Source organism: Plectropomus leopardus, chromosome 18 (assembly GCF_026936395.1).
Source record: "Plectropomus leopardus strain MGB_pleo_1.0 chromosome 18, ASM2693639v1, whole genome shotgun sequence".
In the NCBI taxonomy this organism is placed as follows: domain Eukaryota; kingdom Metazoa; phylum Chordata; class Actinopteri; order Perciformes; family Serranidae; genus Plectropomus; species Plectropomus leopardus.
The window spans coordinates 5,357,404-5,378,266 of record NC_142193.1 but is presented as its reverse complement, the minus strand read 5'-3'; the positions used below and the strand labels follow the sequence as shown (position 1 = coordinate 5,378,266).

At 38.8% G+C, this 20,863-nt stretch overlaps 1 protein-coding gene across 1 annotated transcript in view; it reads left to right on the top strand.

Annotated features, from left to right (window-relative positions):
* The window catches only part of doc2a (double C2-like domains, alpha), a 79,118-nt gene extending 59,817 nt beyond the window's left edge, over window positions 1-19,301 (top strand). The window contains exons 8-11 of the mRNA XM_042504543.2: window positions 6,483-6,700; window positions 11,534-11,615; window positions 14,539-14,635; window positions 15,938-19,301. Of these exons, the coding sequence (XP_042360477.1) occupies window positions 6,483-6,700; window positions 11,534-11,615; window positions 14,539-14,635; window positions 15,938-16,074 (534 nt within the window). The 3' untranslated portion in view covers window positions 16,075-19,301. The remainder of the gene's footprint in view (window positions 1-6,482; window positions 6,701-11,533; window positions 11,616-14,538; window positions 14,636-15,937) is intronic.
* The last annotated feature ends 1,562 nt before the right edge of the window (window positions 19,302-20,863 follow it).

Here is a 20,863-nt window from a genome sequence, read left to right as displayed (position 1 = left end):
GCGATGTGAAGTTGCTCTTTGCATTCTCCTGAATGTTTCGAAAGAAATCAAACCAATTTGCTCAGGTTTTGAAGAGTTAAACTGTTTATTTAAAGCAACTTCAATTGCAAAATGCTACTTATTTGTTGATGCAGCAGTGTAAAGACTTTTTCAAACTTTTGTACTTAAAGTACATTTTTCTGATAATAGTTGTGTACGCTATAGTTGGATTTTGAATACATTACTTTTACTTGTGATGGAGTATCTTAAACTATGGCATTAATACTTTTAAGTAAAAGGTCTGAGTGCCTCTTCTACCTCTGGCAGTTTTCAGCCAACAGCATGACTTTACAGTTACACTTCACTTGCAATGTTGCTGAAAAGAAGCAAAACAACCACGTGTATTGTGTAACCCATCATCTCCATATCTGTCAATTGATTTTACACACTTCTTTGGATGTTCTATGACTCTGAAAACAGAAATGCACCAAAGATTCACACAGCTACTGTGAAGAAAAAATATACCTAATTTCAAACAAACACGGGGAATCATTTTAAACTAAAAATATGGATTTTTTGGAGTATCACTTAAAAAATGTGCAAACTGTTATTTTTTGATGTAATTCTTGTATACATATGTGTCAAACTGTGAAAATAGCCTGAAGGAAATTGCCTTGGAAGGTGCCAAACCACCTCACAGCTGAGTCCAGCACTCTTACAAACCTGCCAGGAGGATTGAATCCCCTTGAAGTGTCCCACAGGTGGCTTTATTTTCTCATTTCTAGAGCTGTGAAGATGGTTTAGGAGGGATTAGGCAGAAACTCGCCGACCTCAGGGTTCAAATAATAGAAAATGAGTCATATTATTTTGAAAAATAAACAGACGTGCTTCGATTTGTCCAATCATCAGTTTGAAGAACATGAATGCAGCCTCAGTAAATTCTAGCGTGACCAAGAACCTCCAGCAGTGGACACTGAGAAGGTCTCAGAGTTTCAGGTAAATTGAGTTATAAAATATTCATCAGGGTTAACGCTTACTGTCTGATTGGTGTGTTTCATGTTAAACCGCATTCTATCATGGATGGCTGGAGGCTGTTTTCTGCATGTGTGTGTGGACCAAAGTAGTTAAATCATATTAAATGTAAATATATTTTTTTTCCTTGAGGTCCTGATGAAAAGTTCAAATGGATTTAAATCGTGTGTGTGTGTGTACTCAGTACAGAACACAAGTAAGAACGTGATTAGCTTATCTAGGTATAAAGACTCTGGCCAGAGGGAAACCAGGAGGCTCTGTGCAAAGTAAAACAGTAATCATAGTCATGACTCTGCGCTTGTTGGCCTTGATTTTGGTCTTGACTTCTATTTTGTTGTCATGATTTAAGTCTTTACTTGAGAATTATTGACCTGGATTTAATTCTTGACTTGAATTTTGTTGGCCTTGAGTTAGGTTTTGACTTGAGACCTCTTAGTCTTTATTTAGGTTTTGACTTAGGACTTGCTAGTATTGATTTAGGTCTCAACTTGTGACTTGTTGGTCATTATTTAGATTTCGACTTGGTAGGTGTATTTTTGTCTGTAGCTATAGCCGCTTCCCCCTGCCTCTCCTTTTTATGCTAAGCTAGGCTAACCGTGTCCTAACTCTAGCTCTGTTAACACACAGACATTATATTGCTATCCATCTGAACATCTCACTCTCAAAAAGAGAGTAAGATGATTTTTCTAAAACCATGTTAGCAGAAGGTCATGGTTATCTCAGAGAGCAATGTGAGCCATGTTTAGCTGAACTGGATAAAACTGATCTCCGTTTAAAGAGAGACATTTTCAGAATATTTAATTCCTGCTGTCTCCATCAGTTCAGACTTCCTCCTCTCCATGTGGGCAGAAAACAGCAGCAGAGTGGAGTGAAAACCTATTATCTGAATTAGTTCTTATTATACGCCCTCTAACTGGGATCATTTCCAGTAAATTAAACTGTCATGAGATGAAACTACTTCTCATTTTTTTCCTGGATGACTCCTGGACCTCTTAAAGACCTCTGGGAGTGTCTGAACTGCAGGTTAGAAAATCACAAGTCTCACTGACTCATTTGGCCTCTTACACTCAGCCAATGGACTGACATAATTTCACTTATTCCCAGTACAGTTTCAGTCCTTTCAGGAGCTCTTTGGAAATTATAGAAACATTAGGAAATGTCACTATCAAAATGCAGTCAAGATGAATCTCCTAGGTTATTCTGGTTACCTACAACTTGGTGTTCAGTTTTAGTCTGACACACAGGAAAAATAATGCCCCTGAATTGTAATAAACCAGAACTAAACTTTATGTCTGAAAAATGTATCGCTGTTTTCACATATGCACTGATCAATCAGCAACATCTGTGAAGTGTTAAGATGATGTTGTGGCTTTTCCAAACTTCCCAAAACACGTGAAAAAACTTTTAAAGTCAACATCATCAACATTAAATGAAAGCTTGGCTCGAAAAATAGAGGTGCAGACTCTTCTGCTTAGAGTAGTAAGTCTACTTGAACACACAGATGGCTCATGACTTCACTTTGATTTCTGACTGCCAGCTGTGACAATGTCACAACAGCTGGTATTATTTTCACCATGTGAGTTTGTGTGTGTGTGTGTGTGTGTGTGTGTGTTTGTCGCATCATGCAAAATGTGGCTTTGAATATTTTCCCAAGGGTTTATAGGCATGTCTGTCTAGTGGAAAGATATTGTCACCATGTCAGCATTGTAAGTGTGGAAGATGCAATCACAAAACTTTACAACTGTGATGTTGAGATAAAAATGTATGCCCAGTTTGAAGATGGGTGAGGTCCGAACAAGGGGTCTGGAATTACGGTGGAGCAAGATGTAAGAAAGGGGCCACTGGCTGCCTTACTTCATGCTCACAAAACCTTACAGGTATGTATCACCTGGTGTGTGCCTTTCCTGAAGTTACATCTGTCTGTAGTGTGTGTCATTCCATCAGCTGATTCTGTCCCTTGTTTGTAGAAAACAAGATTTCCATGTCGCAGGTGTGTTTGGATTTTGGTGTCCAGGTGTGTGACACAGTTTTTGTTCTGTGTGTGAAGTCATTAATTTTCTGCCTTCGCCTCTGCGGTTGTATTCATGTTCTAACAACGGCAGACGTGTTTTATTATCGGCAAAATTCCTTTTGCTGTTTTCAGCCAATTGACCTTGTTGTGACAAACAGGAGCTTTACTTTAATGACTCACCTCCACCTTTTGTTTGTGCGTGCTGGCTGATTGAGAGCAGCCGGCTGTAAAACAAACAGCAGCTCAGTCTGTTAAACTGCCTCTCTGTAACTGTGAGATCAGAGGACAGCTCCATTAATTTACACTATTGATCTGCTGATATAAGGAATATAAAGTAGTCTGATTGATTAGAAATGAAATCGATGGTTTTCCTTCAGCCTGAACTAGGAAACATTCAATTATATTTTGGCAGCTTTGAATATTTCCTCGTCATATTTTTTTTTCCAGTCTGTTTCTTCCTTAGCCAAAAAAAATATCTCTATGTTGTGCAGTGTATTCTCATGAATATTAATGGTATCCCCAGATGTGCTGATGGTAAATGTTTGTGATTAACTGGAGGATGAAGTGAAAATTCTCCTTCTTCTTATTAAGCCAACTAAACTCATTAAAAACCATCTTGGATCAGCTGTGACTTTGGTGCATCAACAATTTTAACATGTTCACTTGAATAAAGACTGGTGATCATATTTCACTTTCCTGGAAAACATCAAACACTGAGAAGCCTTTTTCTAACTCCCTGCGAGGTCATCTGTCAATTGACCTCTGGAGCTCACTTCAAATCTGAGGTAGGAGCTGTCGCTGCGGCTGTCCGTCGGCCGCTCATCTGGAACATGAACCTGTGGCCTGATGACATTTCCTCCAGCATGTTCATTGAAGTATGGACTGAGGCAGATATCTGGGGGCTGCAGGACCGATTGCTTGTTTCATTTCACCCAGAGAGGCTGACTTTGTAAAAATGTAGCTGAGCTGAAATCTCAACCAGTGCATCCAGGGTTCATCTACAGTGCCTCTCCCACCAATCAGAGGTGGGCGGGAGAGAAATCCTGCCGAGCTCTGCTGGCTCAGGGTAAAAGCCATCGATCTGCTTATTTCCTGACCTTTTTCTTTTGCTTTTCTTAGCTGCAGTTTTATTGTGAAGGGTGCTGGGAAGCAGGCTCTCTCTGGAGCTGAACGACAACTGAATTTGTAGGAAGCATTTAGTAATGTGAATATCATTTTCATCTTTTTTTCTTTTGTTCAAACAGACAAAAACTAAAGCTCCTTGCTCTCTTTAAGTGTGGTGAAAGGTCAAAGAGGGGAGGGGGATGAGCTGATCAAAGTGAGAGTTGCAGGTGGTAAACTGCGTGTGTGTAATGAGGACTGGTGGGGGATGAGGTGAATTTTTGGAGGAGAGAGTCTAACAGAGACAGGAGGGGGCGAGACAAAGAAGGAGGATTAAACTATCGATCGTCTCCCCAGCTGCTGTGTCATGACCACAAAGATCAAATTAAACAGCAGCGGTGAGTTGAGTTTTAATGAACACCATCAGGATGTGGTCATGTGTGTCTCATGATCTCTTCTTTGTGGGTGCATTTTGGGATGAAATTAAAGTCGAAAATGGGATTAAAGCTGGACTCAAAAGGCTTAACACCCACAAATTGCAGGTCAGTTCTCAGACAAAGCTTAACGCAGATTTAATACATTTGTCATCCGGTCATGGCCGACACTTTGACTCTACCTATACACAATTAGAGGACCACTGGCGCTCTTTAATTCTATTTGCATCTTTGCTTCGACTTTATCTAATCTGCAGAAATAATACTGTGTTTCTTCCTGCTAAGACTCCTCTGTGGTGATTTTGGTGATAACGTAAGCGAAAACTGCAGAAATCTTATGTTGTCAATCCATAGTTTGGAAGTCTTCCACAAACCAGTCCAGTTGCACTTACAGTTTACGTTCATATCTCTAAACAGGGATGCTTCATACACATCTTTCCCCCAATATCTTTAAAATCGAAACAGTTTCAAGGTGAAAACCCAAGAATAGTGTAACCGGTTCATCTCACCAAATGTCTTTCCTTCTGTTCCTGATTTAGGATGTTCAGTAACAACAAGAAAAGTGTTTTTGCAGAAAATTATGACGTGACAGTTACGTTGACCTTTGACTTTTTGAATATGAAATGTTAGCACCTAACCATATCCTCTTAGATATTTTTGGCCAGAAATGTGCTTTGTTAGGTCCCCATGACTTTGACCTTTGATCTTCGACCACCAAATTCTCACAAGCTCATTCTCTAGTCCAAGTCAACGTTTGTGCCAAATTTGAGTAAAATTCCTTCCTTCTTGAAATATTGCTTTCATGTGAATGAGACAGATGCAAGGTCACGGTTACCTTTACCTTTGACCACCATAAGTTAATGGTTGAGTCCAGTTGGCCGTTTGTGCCAAATCTGAAGGTATTCCCCAAAGCTTTCTTAAGATATTGCTCTCATGAGAATGAAATGGATACAATGTCACAGTGACCTTGACCTTTGATCTATAACCACCAAAATGTGATCACTTCATTGTTGAGTCCAAGTGGACGTTTGTGCTAAATGTTATGAAAATCTCTTGAGGCATTCTTGAAATATTAGGTTTACGAAAAATAGGATGGACAGATGGATGTATGGCCAGACTGACCTACGTGCGTTCGGATGGATGGAGGTACAACCAGAAAATGTAATGCTGCAGTGGCATAAAAATCTGGTTTTGAAATTGATTATAACAGCTGAGAGTCCAGCCTCGCTCAGAGAGAGAGAGTCTGGACAATCTGACAAGAAATACCAAAACATCCAGAGCGACCGAGTCGACATGAACAAAATGAATCCTCAGAGGAGCAAATCACAGATTGTGAGTTCGGTGTCCGTGATGCCCTCACCTGGGGGAGTGACACCGATGGCTAGATATGAAATGTTGGAATATTTTCAATTTGAAGCACCTGAAGCGAAAGCAGCTGGAAATACCAGAGGCAATCAGGTCCTGCCAGCTTCACTGAGTCCTTAATAAAAGCCAGACACATCGGAAAAAGTACCAAAATGGAAGACAAATGGAAACAAAACTCCTAAAAAAAAGACTTTTTTTTTTTGGTTTGAATCTTTGAGGCTCATTGCTTATCTGTTATTTCTTTTTGTTTTAATATAGCAACCATAATAAAGGCTTTTAGGGTCCAAACAAGCAGTGCCTTGATTTATGCAGGAGTTTCCTTCAGAGAGTTTCTTCCATCATTTGTTTTGAAAATCTAAAACATGATTCTGTGGTTTTATTCTAAAATTAACTAATGAAAAGAGTTAAAATTGGTGAATAATCCTCCTCCTTGGTAACCTACACATCTACACAGTAATACACCCACCTCATCAACGACAACTACACCTTTTATTTCAACCAAACTAATGAAACCATCTAATTTGACTAAACTAATCTGTTTACTCTGACTTTGTTCACAGTGGGAGAATGAGCAGCTGCACAGCCTGGAGGAGAGAGGTCGTCTTCTCCTCTCCCTGCAGTTTCTGCCTCCGCTCAGTTCAGAGGAGAAAGACGTAAATGGAGGAGGAGGGGAAGGAGGTGAAGGACGTCGCAACGGAGGTCTCTGTGTGGGTGTGAAGCGTTGCGCCCATCTGGCAGCTATGGACGTCAATGGGTTCTCCGACCCCTACGTCAAAATGTAAGAGCTCTGGCATATTTTATTTGGGCTTCTTTCAGATCTCCTTTGAGCTTCCTCTGAGCTAAGCTAAGTTTTCTTCATTTAAGTTAGTAAAGTTAATCAGATTCCTCAGTAACACCGCATTCACGTGGAATTCGGCAGATGACAGACAGCAAACCAGATGCCATTTAAGTGAATAAGAGCAGGACAGTAAAATTAGGCAAGGCCAGCTGAGAATACTGGCAAATAGCAACAGTAGACTGCATTGCCGTCTAAAGTTAAAATATTTTAACTTTTTGCCGTCCTCTGGAACAGAATTTTCAACCACATATTGCGTGGTTCCCACACATTGAGAAAACATGCCCGATGTGGATAACAAAAAAGGAGTAATTTTGGTGCAACAACACCTGAAATTGAATCAAGGGAACCGAAGGTGCTGAAATGTGAACTGATTTCTGTGTTTTAGGACTGATCACTAGGGTTTCTTTATTGCAAGTTACCTTGCTGCACAGCAGCAGCACACTGATGATGTCAGATGGTTGCGATTGGTTGATTGCAATGTTGATCCAGGAGCATTTCCTGCTTGGCTAAATTATGTTGTGTTTTAAGGTCATCCCAGAACGAGCAGTCTAATCACAGCAGCTCTTTGGTTATTACAACCAGCTCTCACAACAAAAGACATAATTCTTTTATGGAAGATTAACTTAAATCTAAATCAAATATTTGTTCCTGTCAAATTTGTCTGAAGGTAAAGTTAAGGAGAGTTGTCTGGGAAGTGATAGAGTGAGCGAAGAGCTTGAAAGCATCTGTCACATGCCAAAAACAGTTTTAAATTATGAGCATGAATTATCAAAATGTGGTCCAATTAATCTTCTGTCAGCAGACTACTTGATAAATGGACTAATCGTTTCAGCTTACTTGTTTAAACAGTTGGATAGTTTAATTCAAACAAAACATACTTATTGTGAAAAATTCTTGATTTATTATTAAAATAACTAAAGCTGTCAGATAAATGTAGTGGAACACAAGCATAAAGTAGCATGAAAAGACGTATGTAAGAGTACCTCAGATTTGTACCTAAGTACCGCATTTAAGTAAATGTACTAAAAGTTACATTCCAGCGCAAGACTTCTGCACTAATGAGACAAATAAAAATTCAATCTTATTAACTTTTTTAATCAATGATGGAGTTACAGAAGCACCATATGTTTCACAGCAGGAAGGATAATCAGCGAGGACAAGGAAACAGGCAAAGCAGTACGTCTGTCTGAGGAAACACTGTCGGACAGAGTCGGGGATTTAGAGGCTTCTCTTTGCTTTCGTTTCCTCAAGGGATGCCGGCTTTGAAGAGGAGGAGAGTTTTTTTCTGTCGCACACTATCTGAATACAAACTGAGTCTGAGCCAGAACAAGGAGGCGACTGACAGCTAAGAGGTCTAGTGAACTCACAGAGATTCGCCAGTTTTAGAATTCACTGCAGCATCCAGAGTATCAGCATGCTGTGTCACAGCTCAGCTTCAGCCAATACATCACTTTAATTAAAGCGGGCCAATTTTGCCTCTAAAGGTCCAGACAGTCCTGCCCGCCTGCTCCTCTCTGATCAGTCTGACTTTGCTATTATCTTTATATCCATTTTTTGTTTTTATGCCTCCATGGCAGTGATAGCCATGACTGGAGACATTATGTTTTGGGGTTGACCGTCTGTCCGTTCCATTTTGTTGAATGTTGTATCTCAAGAACACCTTGAGAGAGTTTCACCAAATTTGGCACAAACATCCAATTGGACTCAAGGATGAGCTGATTAGAATTTGGTGTCAGATGTCACTATGACGTTGTCTGTCAGTCTTGTGAATATGATATCTCAAGAATGCCTCAAGGGATTTTTTTCAAATTTGGCATAAACGTCCACTTGGACTTAAAGATGAACTGGTAACATTTTGATGGTCAAAGATCAAGGTCACTGTGACCTTGCATCTGTCTAATTCTTGTGAACACAATATAATAATAATAATTTCTTCAAATTTGGCCCAAATGTCCACTTGGACAAAAGAATAAACTGATTAGAATTATGTGGTCAAAGGTCAAAGATCGAGGTCACTGTGACCTCTTCCACTTCACTCTTGTGAATAAGATATCTCAAACATGCCTTGAGGGATTCACATTTGGCCCAGACGTCTGCTTGGACTCAGCAATGAACTGATTAGATTTTTATGGTCAATGATTAGGTCACTGTGACCTTGCATCCATTTCATTCTTGTGAACACAATATCTCAAAAAAACACCTAGAGGTAATTCCAAATTTGGCACAAACATCCACTTGGACTTAAGAGTAAACTAATTAGAATTTGGTTGTCTAAGGTCAAAGATCAGGGTCACCATGACCTCACAAAAATTTCACACAAATGTCTAATAGCATGTAGTTATAAAGTGCTGACACATATACAGAAGGTTAAAGGTCATCTGCACTGTGACATCATAATATTATGAAAAAAACAAACACTTTTCAGGTCAACATCATATGTCAGGAACAGAAGGGAGACATCTGGTCTGATACTGAATTGGTGATACTCATCTTGAGCATCCATCTTTACACTGATTGCTGATTGTAGAGATCTTCTGTGCTGCAGAGGAGGAAAGATGTGTGTGAAGCATCGATGTTTTCACAGACATGGATGTAAACTGTAAGTGCAACTAGATGTGTTCTTGAAGGCATACAACCGTGAGGCGATAATTGTATTTAATTCTAATACATTTCAACCGCAGCAAAAAGGGTGATATCAGTCTGACATTTATCAAACAATTTTAATGTCTTGTGAAACTCCGAATACATTTTAAAAAATTAACAAAAAACATAACTGTACTCTGTAACGTCACTAAAGCTGTCAGATAAATGTAGTGCAGTAAGAGTACATTTTTTCCCTCTGAGATGTAGTAGAATAGAAGTATAGTTAGTTTGAATGGAGATACATGTACTATGGATTTTTACTTGAACACAGTACTTGAGTAAATGTGCTCATTAGACAGATCGAAGTATACCAAGGGTCCCAGCTGTCTGTCCTCCCCCTATAAGTGTGCAGCAGAGAAGTAACTGTGATAAAGAGGAGCCCATCTTTATTATTTCTTCATCTGTTCAAACTGGTCAGAACCAATCACAGCACAGCTTTCTTTGTTGAAGCGGCTCCGCTACAGCAGTGACCACTAATGATGATGAAGATGTGTGGAGCTTCCCTGTCCTACTGTCTGCCAACTGTGAATCACTGAACCCACAGTTTGTGTATGTGTGTTTTTCTTGTACAGGCTACATAGTGAGGACCAAAAATAGTTTTTCTGCAGAGTGAGGACATTTTTGAAAAGTGAGGACATTTTGACCAGTCCTTGCTTCTTCAAAAGACTGTTTGCTGGTTAAAACTTGGTTTTAGGATTCAGGTTGCAACTAGGATTGGGATAGAGGTTGGGGTTAGTTGTGATGGTTAAGGTTAGGATAAGGGGCTAGGGAATCCACTATTTCAATGACGGTCCTCACAAAGAGATAAGTACAACTATGTGTGTGTGTGTGTGCGTGTGCGTGTTGCACTGTAAAATTGACCCACTATGATTTATTATTAATTACGGTCCCATTAATGATGATTTACACAATTTCATCAGACTGCAGGATGAGAATAATCCTGCAGAGAGCAAATGTTCACTCCCAGCACTCACACATTGTTTTAATTAAGCATACTGCATCATTCCCAGTCATGTAATTCCACATTGTTGTGTTTCCTCTTATTAATGACTTTCTAATTAGGCTCGCAGCAATACATGATGCAAATATTAAGCTTTTTATTAAAGTGTCTGCAAGTCACTGCTCTAACGTGATTAACGGAGGCTAATCTCAGATCACAAAGACTTTAAGATTTATTTGTCACACACAATTCATTGTGCAGTGAAGTGCTTTGTTGCTGCATAAACAGTGCACAAGGTGCGCATAATCAAACAGAAAGGTGTATATAAATACTTAACGATTGAAAGGCAAATATATACATTGATTATAAGAAAACAAATAAATAGAGAAAAAATAAAAATGCAATATAACATAAAAATATATATAAAACATTTGAGAAATATATATCAAGTCAGAGAAAATATTATTTAACAAACAAATAACGACTGCTTGTATATGACAGCTCTTTATTTATGCTGTAATGAGGGATTATTGTAGAATTTAGGAAGCCTGAAATGTTTAGATCTGAACTGCAACAATATGTACATATTTTCAGAAAAACAGAGTAAAACATTTTATAAGATAAAGTATTGAAAGAATATTTAGAAAAAGAGTAAATCTCAAATGTATGTCGAATTCGAGAAAATATAAAGAAAAAATTAGAAATACATAAATATAGAAAATATAACAGAATAGAGACATATAGAGACAATATATAATGAATTTATATTGGAAAGAAATATATGGCACAGTAAAACGAAAAAAAATGTAATTACAGAAAAAAATATTTATATTGTTTGTACATGACCACTCTGAATATATGCTGGGGAATTATTTAGAGATTAGAAAGACTTGAACTGGGAGATTTGAACTGTGGCATTGAAATGTCTCAGCCAACAAAATGCCCCTCTGTGATTTTTCCTAAACCTAATGTTTGACTGACTCAAACACTGATAACTTTTCTACTCCTAAACAATGTGATATCATGATGTACAGGTGTACTCTAGTACACTGTAATATTACTGTTTGGTGTGGTTGGAGTACATTTATGACCAAACCTGGTTACACACAGGTTAGACAGACTTGGAACTGTCAACCTTTCTTCTGGAAAAAACTAATGTGCTTGTTCCTGTTCTCTCTTCCTGCCGTCAGATACCTGAAGCCAGACATACAGAAAAAATCCAAGCACAAAACAGCAGTGATGAAAAAGACCCTCAACCCTGAATTCAATGAGGTAAGAACCCCCAGAAGCCCCCACTCAGGCTGCCACGGCAACTCAAATACCGACCAACCTGAGCTCCACATCAGCTCCATACGTGCTCCACTGAGATCACATTAATGAGCTCATGCTCTCTTCCCTTCTGCAGGAAAAGACCTCTCTAATGCTTCATCTTCTGTTTCTAAACACCTGTCTTCCTCTCAGAGAAAATGTCTCCAGTGTTTCTCCCACATAAATCATAACCAGAATATTTATAGAGATAGATACTTTGCCTCTCCTGGACTTAATTTAATTATTTTCATGTCAGAAATCAGGCAGTGCTCAGTGGTGTTTACAATCACACTACTGGATCATATATGGTCAGAAAAAAAGAAGATAATAACTACTTTAGATGCTGTTTTAACCAGCGTGTTTAATCAGGATTTCTAGGGTGTTAAATACGGCACCTTGGTCAGTTAGCATATGTTTCTGATACATATACACTCTTCAGCATCTTAATGGGACACACTGGGCTTTCCATGCTAGTGTAAAGCTGCAATGATGTAGAAAGCAAGAAAAGCTGCTTATGTGGGATGGGAGGTTGGCAGATTGGTCAAACTAACACAAGACTTTGACCCAGGAGACCGCTTTTAGTGTAAGTGCTTAAAACCAAAGGTCAGTTTTGAGGATTTTTAAGTCATCTGATGGTCATGCCACATGACTTACTGTTTACATATATCATTTATGTCACATGCTTGTTAAAAGGATACTACGGCAACTTTCAGCCAGCTTTGTGTCATAATAACGTAGGTAGTATGTTAAGACGAACTGTGGTTTGCATCTTTCTACTGCAGAAACGGCCTAGTTTTATGTGAGGGCCTTCTTTATATCAATGAAATACTTCTTAACTCTCTTACTAAGTAAGTAAGTATTTCAACCAAAACCATGATTTTTTTCTAAATTGAATGTTTACATATGTAAACACCATTTCATGAATTAAAAGCAACCTGTAACCATTCGCTGACACTTGGCAGTGGAGACTGGCCCTGTTTCCTTTCCAGTCGGTATAAAGAGGGCATGTTACACCTACCACAGGTGTGCTTAATTTTGTATAATGCTCCAAGGGCAATAGACACATGGTTACATGGTTAAAGGTTCACTGAAATAGAATAAAACTAACAAAGTAGTTTTGCTGCCTAAACTGAAAGTGCTTTTGGTGTTGCAGCCTATGTTTCCTTTGGTTACGGATGTTCTTTTTGAAAAGACATAACACATGGAACAAACAAAAATTGATACAAGATCCCTAATTATCCAAAACTGGCATTTGAGGGATATTTTAAAGTGTCATAGTTTAAAGCATAAGGCCTCTAAAGCTCACAGGGAATAGACCCACATGCACAACTCAGAGCTAGATTAGGTAAGTGATAATCAAGGTCTTTAATCACAAAGATGTGTCCAATACAGGAGTGTTCATTCAGAAAGGCAAATAAATCCAAAAAAGGGCTAAGCAAAGGCAGAGTGACAGAAAAATCAAATACCAGCAGGCATGAGAAAGTGAACACAAGGAAATACTGCTGAAGTGCTTGGTACAAGAGACAGAGATAAACTGGCACAGAAGGAAGGGAACAGCCGGCTTTTACACACAATTGGGAGAGTAAGATGACAGGACACAGGTGAAACACATGAAGGCAGGGCAGGTAATCACACAGGAGGGAAACTTGACAGGATGTGGGGACCTGAAATGATATGAGACAGAGTTGCACAAAATAGACCTAAAACAGAAAATGGGGAAAAAAATGATGAAATAATGAAAAGCATGACCTAACAGAGAAGCATGATGGGGCCACTGATTAAGCTGCCTTATTTGACGAGTTGGATGAGAATGTGTAGATTCTAATTTAGTGGCTGTGGTACACACATTCCTTGTGACCTGCTAGATTTGTGTCTTTTTTTTTTATTTGTCACTGTGAATGGGCGATCGAACTTGTTACTCCTTTGGTGTTTAACTCTTTGAAACCATCTTCATCACTGTATCCAAATCTCTGAATACATCTATGATCAGAATCACAGAGGTTCTGATAGCAATGAATGGACTTCCGGCTGACTCACATATGCACTTGAGCTAATAAATAAGGCATTAATATTGATACAAAGGTATCTTAGATGTAGTTAAAACCCTTTAAAATGGTTAAAACCCTTGTTTTCTTCTTTTTGGGGGGGATTGTCTGAAAACTCTTTCCAGAGTCCATTTAAAAAAATATAGTGAGATCTTGACATGGTCAATTCTTACTTTGAAAAGACAGCTCAGGAAGACGTGTATGACTCTTGAACACTCAATGAACAATGAGACTTATGTTATTCTATATTTTTGCTTGATTGTCAACAAATCTCAATCAAACCAACAATGCACCAGTCCATTTTTTGATACTTTCTGACTTCCTGTCTGTGGTTCTCAGCTCCAAACCAATCAGTTCCTACCAAGGAGAGAAATCTTTACAAATATACAAGGTATATTTAAGGTATAAGGTATAAATATATAGTGGCATGTTAAAAAATAAAACTCAGTAATGTCCTAAAACAGCTGGTCATTGTAGTTTTTATCAAATAAAGTGTTCACATTTGGTGCTGTGTGGAATACAGTGAAAGCTACAGAGTGTGTGTTCATGGTATTGAAGAAACATGTCACCTAGTGTAACATTTTGGCTCTTTGATATTTTTGGACAGCGAAAGAGCTCTAAGGTATAGTGGAAGAAGATGTAACAGGCTTTGATACACAATACTTGTGCTGTCAACATGTTGACAATAAGAAAAACAAAAGAAAATCATCAAGCTTACACGTGAATATCCTTCAGATATAACATAGTCAACACAACATGATGTCGGTTATTTTAAACGCTGGACTTCACAGACCTGTATTGCCTTTTAAATCCAAATCCCTGCATGTGTTTGATCGCTGCAGGAGTTCTTCTACGAGATTTCCCTGTCGGAGCTCACAAACAAGACGCTGGAGGTGACGGTGTGGGACTACGACCTGGGACGCTCCAATGACTTCATAGGTGAGACATCGATGGTCCATTCTGATCTCTGAACCTCTCACTGAGTTTCACTTTGAACACAAAATTATGCGGAAGAGACCCAGCGGTCCAGAGAGACCTCTCTGAACTGTGTGGCCTTTGTGCAAAAGTCTCAGGATTTTGTTTCATGGATAAGTGGATAATGTCTGATTAAATAATCACAAAATAAACAGGAAATGATCCCCTGATTCAGCTGTAAATATTAATGAATTTAACACATGCTGCTCATTAGTGTTGGCAAAGCTGTTCTGTCAAAGCTTGTGTATGTTTATCTTACCAACTGTAATCCTGATTGGGCTCCCTTTTCACCTCTATTTTTAATGATTACTCAGTTTCTAGCTATCATCATGTTCATATTCTTGTTAATTATGGAAACAAAGAGCACTCGAGGGTACCCATAACTCACCCCAAGATCACAACTTAATTAGACCTGTAGCTTGTGTTTGGTCTCCTGCTGTTTTTCCAAAGCAAAAGCATTATCAAAATGGGCGCCAGCTGGAGTTTACCATCAAAAATACAACTATAACACCAAAGATATCTCCAGCAAGAGTTTAAAGGTCATTTTGTGTTTTCTGTTTGTCTTAAAACAACAGTCAGGTCCTCACATGTACACTTAAAAGGTTTGTTATGCCTCCGCACTGGCGATAACTGTGGCTGTGGCAATATCTCAAGAACACCTTGAGAGAAATTTCTTCAGATTTGGCGCAACTGTCCTCTTGGACTCACTGATGAAGTGATTACATTTTAGTGGTTATAGTTTAAAGGTCAAGGGCACTGTGACCTTGCATCCATCTCATTCTCAGAAAGCAATCTCTTAAGAACAGCTTGGGGAAATACCTTCAGATATGGCACATATGTCTACTTGGACTCAAGGATGAACTGATTAGATTATGGTATACAAAGGCACGAAACTGTGTTATGGTAATTCTAGTTTATTGCTATAATTGTTCCTCATGTAGATACTGGATATTAAGGAGCTTTTCACACCTACCTCATTGGGTCTGGACTTTTGGACTTTTCAGTTTGAGCTGAACAAAAACTACATATTTAAAAATTCCCCTGGATGGACAACAGTCCAGACCAAACAGTTGAACCTTGGGCCAGTGAAAAGATGTGGTCTACTGTGGTCGATTGGTTGCAAAAAATTCTGCACATCTCAAGGTTAACTAAATCACCACAGAGCACCTTGTAGTGTTGTTTGTCCAGAATACTGGAGTTCAGAATTCAAAGTGGCACTGAGACTAAGTGTCGACACTTGTTGTTATCTGTTTGCTGTTTGTTCAGGTGGTGTCTGTCTGAGCTGTCACTCCCAAGGTGATGGCCTCCGTCACTGGATGGACTGCCTAAAGAACAAGGGCATGAGGGTGGAGCGGTGGCACATCCTGACCAATGAGCTGCCGCGAACCCTCAGCCACGACTAAACCCGCAGAGCACTCAGTAGAAGATCGCTGTCAGTGATCACATGGTTCACAGAGATCCTCTTTATGGGACGGACTCGAGCAACTTCACCACAAGAATCAGCAGCAAGTGAGAGGAAAAGTGTGTTATAGTAAGAGCCACCATGGCCTGTGGAGAGCAGGGCAAAGCTGCAGCAGCATGGTGGTGTGCCTTCATTATTGATCATTGAGTCATATAGAAGAAGAAGCTCCATCAACACCGTCAACATTAACACCAGAACACATACATACACAACCGCATTAGACCCATATACTCAACTGATGAGGGGTGGAACTAACAAAGATTGAATTGAAACACAGCTGTACTCAGACTAGCTCTTGAAAACATGAAACTGCATGGGTTTGTTTTCTACTATAACGTAAAGACTTGTTAAATATTTAACTACTATTTATGTACACCAATAACCCAAAACATTCAAACCACTGACAGGTGAAGTGTATAACATTGTTCATTTTGTTACAATGCAATGTTCTGCTGAGAAACCTTCAGTTCTGGCATTCATGTGGATACCAATTGACATGCCCCACCCACCCAAAAACTGTTGCAGACCAAGTACTGCCTGTCATGGCAACTGCACTCCCCAATGGCATTGCTGCCCCCCCCAAAATTTCTCAGATCACAATGTGAGTGAGCATCTGTGGCACGTGCTGGTACCACAACTCAAAACCGACAGGACTCAAAGAATCCGCCACCCAGACACCACAGGACACCCCCCAGAGGTCCTGTTTTCATGCCTTGACATGTCAGAGCCACGTCAGACCCATGTCAGAACCAAGGAGGCTCCATGTTAGATTGTGGTACAGCATGACCAGCATCAGGGAGTGCAGTTGCCATGAGGAGGGGTACTTGGTCTGCGGTGTTTGAGTGGGTGGAGCATGTCAAGTGGCATCCACATGTATACCCTACCCAAGGTCTCCCAGCAAAACATGGCCTTGTGATGAAATGTTCAATGTTATTCACTTCACCAACCACTGGTTTTACTGTTTTGGCTGATTGGTGTATATTGTGAAGAAGGAAGCTTGTATACGCTCCAATGGCAAAAAGCCATTGGAGCGTATACCCACTTCCTCCTCGGTAACCTGCACATTTACTCAGCAACTACCACTACACCACTACGTACCAGCACTGAATCTTTCAGTGGTACAGAGTAGCCTACTGGACCATACCAGCCCACTTTCACCTTGGATACGTTATATCCAGCAAGATAATCTTCATAATTGAACATCACTTATGCGATTTTTTTAAGCCTAAATGCATTCCTCAGAAGCAAAAAGCTAATGTTAGGTTATAGACAAACTACACTACAGTTGCATGACGTCATCGTTACCACCACAACAAGACTATAAAGCCATGTTTGGCATGATGACGTTCTGTAGTATCATTGAGCTACTTGTTTGCCTTGTTTGTTTTGAGACAAGTAAAAGCTTCAAAATCAAACAACAAGGTTATTCACTGATATAATTTACATTGCAGAACAAAATGTAAAAATCTTGGTTTAAGAACAGACCTCATTTCAGGCATCTAACCAAAAACCCGTTAAAAAACACTTTGAGATGAGGGAACCAAAAAGTGCTTAATTGTAGATCATTTTCAGTTTTTAGGACTCATCCCTGCATCTCTCTACACCGAGAGGGCCCTGAGTTCAGGCGTATCAAACAACGATACAACACGTACAATGATAGCTGATGATCAACAAAACCAAATGTAATTAAAGTTAATGTGTTGCAGGAGATCATTTTCAATATTGTAACTTTGGTTTTTAGTCTAATTATAGTGAAAAGACTGGGGGCACGTCCTTGGATGGAATACTTAACTTTAATTTTTACACTGATGTCAAGCTAGGGATCATTATGCGGCAGCTTGAGGCAATATTTATGACAATTTGGCGAGTTCAAGACACTGAACTCAGAGCAGAAATTCGTCTGGAAAACTGAGGTATTATATTTTATTTATTTCTACAACTATCTTTAAAGGTGTGCACAGTTAGGGAATCTCCCACTGTGAGTTGCAGTATAAGTCTTACAGATTTAAATGCTCCAATCAACAAGACTTATTCTGTAAATTCATGAGAAACCCTCGTAATTGAGTGTTTAATAAGCCCCTCTCTGACTAATAGTAGTTAATGATGACAGAGGTAGACTTACCAACAAAGTTTACATTATGAAGCAATGGCTCCTGGATTTTAGATGGAAGTAAACAAAAGCAGCCTTTAATTTCTAGCCAAGGACTGACAACTTTACCGCCTGAAATGACAACTTAACCAGCTGTCCCTAGCTTGCTACGCTAACGCTAGCTTGATGAAATAACTTTTTAATGTTTCCCGTTGACTCTTTTTAAAACATGAACCTCAAAAAGATATGTATTGCTGCTTACATAAAATCATGCTTAAAGCTAAGGCTAAAGCTAGCAGGTACCAGGTAAAAAAACCCAAGTATGATAATAAACTAGCAGATAAAAATGAGCAGCAAATAAGGCACAAACATTACATTTGTACCATACCTATTGTTTACAATCTGCTTACATTTACCCACATGATGTTTATAACCCCTCAAAACAAGGAGGGTTGAGGGGGTCTCTGTGCTTGTATACCATTTCACACCCTTGGTGCAGCTTGTAATGCGTCAACTTTTGTTATGGAGCATCTTTCATTTCCAGATACATCAGATATGAGCACTCGGCAGCTTTCATTTAAAAACTGTATAGGTGTCATGTTTCATACGCTCACATTGGTGAAACCCTAATATAATCTAAATTTCCTTCATATCATTTCTCTGCTCTGTAATGCAATGATAGCATTTCTATTGCACTCCTCAATAAGACTGTGAAAAAACAAACTGCATCTTATTGTTGCCATGATGATGATGATGATGATGATGATGATATTTCAATACAAGTGGTTCTTCCTTAGTGTTGCATGATGCAATATGTTGATATACTTCTTTATATCTCTATACTCCCCCCCTGCCTGTTTTCTAACTCAAAGTGTTGAGACATGATGAAACATTCAGGTATGGCTCATGTGCTAACTCCTCTGTTTACAGTGTTACTGTTCTTTTATGCACGACTGAATGTATGAATGTGGCTTTCTATACGATATCGTTGAACTGTTGTTTACACTGATCTTGTGCTTTACAGGTGTTCTTACATTTCTATCAGGTGTTTTATGTACAATGCAACAATAAATTTGGAATGCAACACAGAGAGATGAGTTAAGGTTTGTTCCCACAATGTGTTCGGATGAGTGGTTTACTACTGCCCCCTACAGACAGGAAAGAGGACTACAACTTTACACCATGAAACATCCCAACACTGTTCTGCAAGTACTTATCAGCCATCTGAATGTGTAATAAATGTACACAAGATGAAGGTGAAGAATTTTCACTCACACACTGCAGCACTAACAGATGGCTTAGTGTGTATCACTACATTTCTAGTTTTTATCAGGAGGAAGTGGTAAAAGTGGCAGGTCCTTAATATTAAAATACACAATTGAAAGTAGAAGTCCCACATTTAGAAATGTACTTATGCAAAAATAATATGTTCTTTTTAATCAATTAAATGTGCTTAAAATATAGCTATAAAAAATATGATATAGTGAGTAAATAAAAGTAGTCTCAATGTAGATTAGCCCCTGTCATTTTGGTATTATTAGATCATTATTGATTAATTCATGAGTTTGTGGAACTTTAATGTGATCAATGTGGAGTTCATTTAATGATATATTATACTTTTAAACAGTTTAAGCTCTAATAATGCATCATGTTTTAGAAACTGATCATATAATCATGTCAAAGCTTAAGCTGAAAAGTAGGCGGTATGGCTGCACTGTTAAAACAAAAAAATTTGCACTTAGGTTGTTTGAATTTTAATTCATGTCAAGAGTGCTTAAATTTAACAGCTATGACAAACTGAAAGTTAAACGGTTAAGAATACTTGACATTTTTCATTATATTCCTCATTAAAAGTGAGTAATATTAACTCTTGATTGTATATAGGCATTTATTCATCTACTGTATAACAATTATTGATTAGTGCTTGGTATGACTAATTTACCACATTATTTTAATTAACTGAAATTAATATACTTTAGAGGTGGGTTACACCCTGGACAGGCAGCCAGACCATAACAGAGCTGACACTTACACCCCTTTTTCACCAACATGGAACCAGTTCTGTTCTGGTTTCTGCACCTAATTTTGAACTGTTCATAAAATTTCCACCCACAATAAAGTGGTTCAGAACCAGATTAACAAGTTCTAAGCTGGAACCAAAAAATAAGGTTTTCCTTATTTGAGGACATCAGTGGGCGTGTCCTATTCTTCAGGTTGGAAAGAGGATGGAAAAGGCAATAATGGTGAAATCAAGTGAAATAAAGAGTGTGCAGTGGCCTCATTTAAATTAGTCTGTGCTTGTTTTTTTTATCTGTAATAAAAGAAAAAATGTTTGTAGGTAATCATTGTAATACACGATCTTGCTACTACTGTTTGTGTGCTGCAATTTGCTAAGCCCTCTACTGCTGACACATCCTTGATTAAAGTGGGTCAACTCAAAACTGGTGGAAACGTAGACAGGTTCACCAGATAGAACCAAGGTTTCAGGAATCCTAAACAGAAATGAACGTGTCTGAATCATAGCTAATTTGGTAACCGTTCATACTAACATTCACACCTACAGCCAGTTTAGAGGCACCAATTAACCTAATGTGCAGGACTAAGGAAGCTGGAGAAAGCCAATGATGCGAAGCACAAGACG